The sequence below is a fragment of the Emys orbicularis genome, chromosome 7 (genome assembly GCF_028017835.1).
Source record: "Emys orbicularis isolate rEmyOrb1 chromosome 7, rEmyOrb1.hap1, whole genome shotgun sequence".
Lineage (NCBI taxonomy): Eukaryota > Metazoa > Chordata > Testudines > Emydidae > Emys > Emys orbicularis.
This window is the reverse complement of record NC_088689.1, coordinates 101,905,082-101,908,358: the sequence shown is the minus strand read 5'-3', so window position 1 is coordinate 101,908,358 and position 3,277 is coordinate 101,905,082. Positions and strand designations below refer to the sequence as shown.

Here is a 3,277-nt window from a genome sequence, read left to right as displayed (position 1 = left end):
GGTGGGTACACGCAGCTCTGACACAAGCAGCCAAGTGTGCATGCACACGAGCAATATACACGCTTTGGCGATTGTGCGCTGATGCAACTTGGGCCAACCAAAGTTTGCAGTGTAGACGTGGCCTCGGCCAGCAAGGGCTAATGAGGTGCTATGGCCCCACTGAGCCCTGCCCCATTACACAGACGTGCGCTGTCAGGTAAAGTTACGAGGGGAGAGCACTGGAGAACAGCTCAGTAGCTGGCTGATCAGGGTGGAGAACAGATCTCCTTTCCTTTGCTTCCTGGGGAGAGGCCCAGCCCAGCCCCTCTGCTGAGACTGCTGATTGCCAGAGTCCTCCAGAAGATGCTAGGTCTGGCACAGAACTGTTGAGTTTGGATTTGGGATTATTTCTTTGCTTTAGTCCAAAATGACTATCAGGCTGTCCGTGCTGCCTGGGCCAGGTCTGCGGGGCCTCGTGGGGATCCCCTGCCCAGGGAGGATGTGGGGAGCTGCCTCAATAAACTCCGTGGACTTTTGCTCCCTCTGGAGTCTGCCCTGAAATGTGTCTTGGACCCTGAAGAGCGCAGTCATGAGCCCCTATTAACTAGATTAAAAACTGTCTAACTGATAGAGCTCGATGGGGATCGTCAAGGGGGATTGTCAGCCAATGGGGCTGCTTCTCGTGAGGTCTGCAGGGATGGGTTCTAGGTCTGGCGCTATGCAATAGTCTGGAAGGAAATACGGCTCACAGATTGGCAGAGCGGTAAATAATGCTGGGGACAGGGCCGTCATAGAGAGCGACCTGGCTCACGCGCTGAGCTGGGCTCGTTTGAACACAGCTCCACGCAGGGCCCAGCACGTCTAGAGCCCAAGAACGTTGGTCTCGTTTATGAGATGGGGACTATAGCCTGGAACATCCTGTGTCCCGGGACGCATGCACAGGTGGGCGGGAGGGTCAGTGTGAGTGCAGGAGTGTGAGGCAGCGGTGTGCAAAGGGGACCAGGCATGCCTGTGAAAAGGGGCATGGGCTGGTTGTGAGTGGCACAAAGGGGCAGGGTGGGGTATGAGTGTGAGAAGTGGGCATGCCAGCATTTCATCTGTCCCTCTTCCCTCAGGCTTCCCCAGCGTGAGGCTGGCCCAGCTGCCCGCCCAGTGGCTCCATGACGAGGGAGGTGCCCATCTGGATGGTGCCCAGGTAGGGAGGAGCCAGCGCCCACCATGCCCTACGCCCTCCCTCCTCTGCACTGCGCCCTCAAGATGATGTCCCGCAAGAAGGCACTGCTGCTGCTGCTGCTGGCGCTCAGCACCCTGAGCCTGCTCATCCACCAGAGCACGCACCTCAACTGGTACAGAGCAAGGGAGGGGGAGGGCTGGAGGATGGGGGTCATGCGGGAGTGGGTAGAAGAAGGGTTGGAGCATGGAGGGGGGTAGAGCTAGAGGATGAGGCAGGGGGCCTGTCGAGTGGGGCTATGGGGACAGGGCTAGGGAATGGGGGCAGGGGTGGGTGGAGTGGGGCATGGATAGTAGGCAGGGTGGGATGGTACAGGGGCAGAGCTAGTGGGCATGGGGCTAGGGACAGGGGCAGATGGGCATGTGGGGCTGGGACATGAGGAGGAAATGGATGGGCCCATTGGGCTGATCAGGGCAGGGGTTCAGGGGAGTGCTGGGCTGGCCATGCCCCTCGTGCTGACCCCCCCTCTCCCAAGCAGGTCCCCCAAGCCTTCCTCCCCGGGCTGCCCCCCAGCCCCCTCGTCCCGCCCCAAGCACACCTCGGTGGCCTTCCTGAAGACCCACAAGACAGCGGGCACCACAGTGCAGAACATCCTTTTCCGCTTCGCTGAGCAGCACAACGTGACAGTGGCGCTGCCCCACCACGCCTGCGACCATCAGTTCTGCTACCCCCGCAACTTCTCCGCCCGCTTCGTGCACCCGCACACCCTGCCCCCCCGCATCATCGCCAGCCACCTGCGCTTCCAGCGCCAGGAGCTGCACCGCCTCATGCCCAACGACACGCTCTACGTCACCATCCTGCGCGAGCCCGTCGCCATGTTCGAGTCACTCTTCACCTACTACAACCAGTACTGCTCCGCCTTCAAACGGGTACCCAACGGCTCCATGGAAGCCTTCCTGGCCAACCCACTGGCCTTCTATCGCCCCCAGGAGAAGTTCTCCATGTACGCCCACAACACCCTGCTCTACGACCTTGGCGGGGACAACGACCACAGCCCCGCCGACCCCGCCTACCTGCCCGGCTTCATCCGCCAGATGGAGGAGGTTTTCTCGCTGGTGATGATCGCCGAGTACTTCGACGAGTCACTGGTGCTGCTGCGCCGCCTGCTCTCCTGGGACCTGGAGGACATGCTCTACGTCAAGCTCAACATGCGCGGTCCCCGGTCCAAGGGCAACGTCAGCTCAGAGGCGCTGGCCACCCGGATCCGAACCTGGAACGGGCTGGACGCCCGGCTCTACGACCACTTCAATGTCACCTTCTGGCGCAAGGTGGCGCAGGCAGGGCGGGAGTGCGTGGCGGAGGAGGTGCGGGCGCTGCGCCGGGCCTGCGAACAGCTGCTGCGCCGCTGCTTCGGGGGGCGGCCCCAGCTGCGCCCCGCCACGCAGATCAAGAACAAGGAGCTGCGGCCCTGGCAGCCCAGCTCCAAGGTGGACATTGTGGGCTATGACCTGCCTCCAGCTGTGCCTGGCTCAGGTGCCCCCCCTGACGAGCGCTGCCTCAAGCTGGCCATGCCTGAGGTGCAGTACTCCCGCTATATGCTGCGCAAGCAGAGCCTGCGTACCCGCCGCAGGGCCGTGCTCCACCGCCCTCTGCCCCCCCGGGGAGTCCCGCGCCCAGCCAGGGCCCTCCCACTCCGCCACCCCGCAATGCCCAAGGCAGCCTGAACAGGGGCTGGGACCTTAGCCCAGATTGGAGACTCACACCTGGGCGTGGGGCTGTGCAGGCATCGTGGACCTGGCTTTCTGTGCCCCCCTGCCCTCGGATCAGCCATGGGGAGATCCCTTTGCTGGCCCCCTTCTCCCTCCCTGTGACAGTCCCCATCCTGCACAACAGCTCCACTCCCCCCCCCCCTTGCATCCCACGTCCCTTTGGGAGGGCTGGATCTGAACTGAATGCCATTGAGGCCTGATCTGGCACTGGGAAGCTGCCCCCTTCCTGAGCCTGCGTCGGGTCCGTTTGCAGGTTCTGGATGGTTTGCACGTGACCTGGATTTGGAAATCCACCAATCACAGCCTGGGGACTGAGGCATCGGGAGCCTGGGAGGGACGCCCAGCAGCTCAGCACGGA

At 62.6% G+C, this 3,277-nt stretch overlaps 1 protein-coding gene across 1 annotated transcript; it reads left to right on the top strand.

Annotated features, from left to right (window-relative positions):
* Positions 1-1,197: 1,197 nt before the first annotated feature.
* GAL3ST3 (galactose-3-O-sulfotransferase 3) lies at positions 1,198-2,874 on the top strand. The gene is made up of 2 exons (XM_065408720.1): positions 1,198-1,325; positions 1,689-2,874. The coding sequence occupies exons 1-2, from the start codon at positions 1,198-1,200 to the stop codon at positions 2,872-2,874; spliced, it is 1,314 nt and encodes a 437-aa protein (XP_065264792.1).
* Positions 2,875-3,277: the final 403 nt, after the last annotated feature.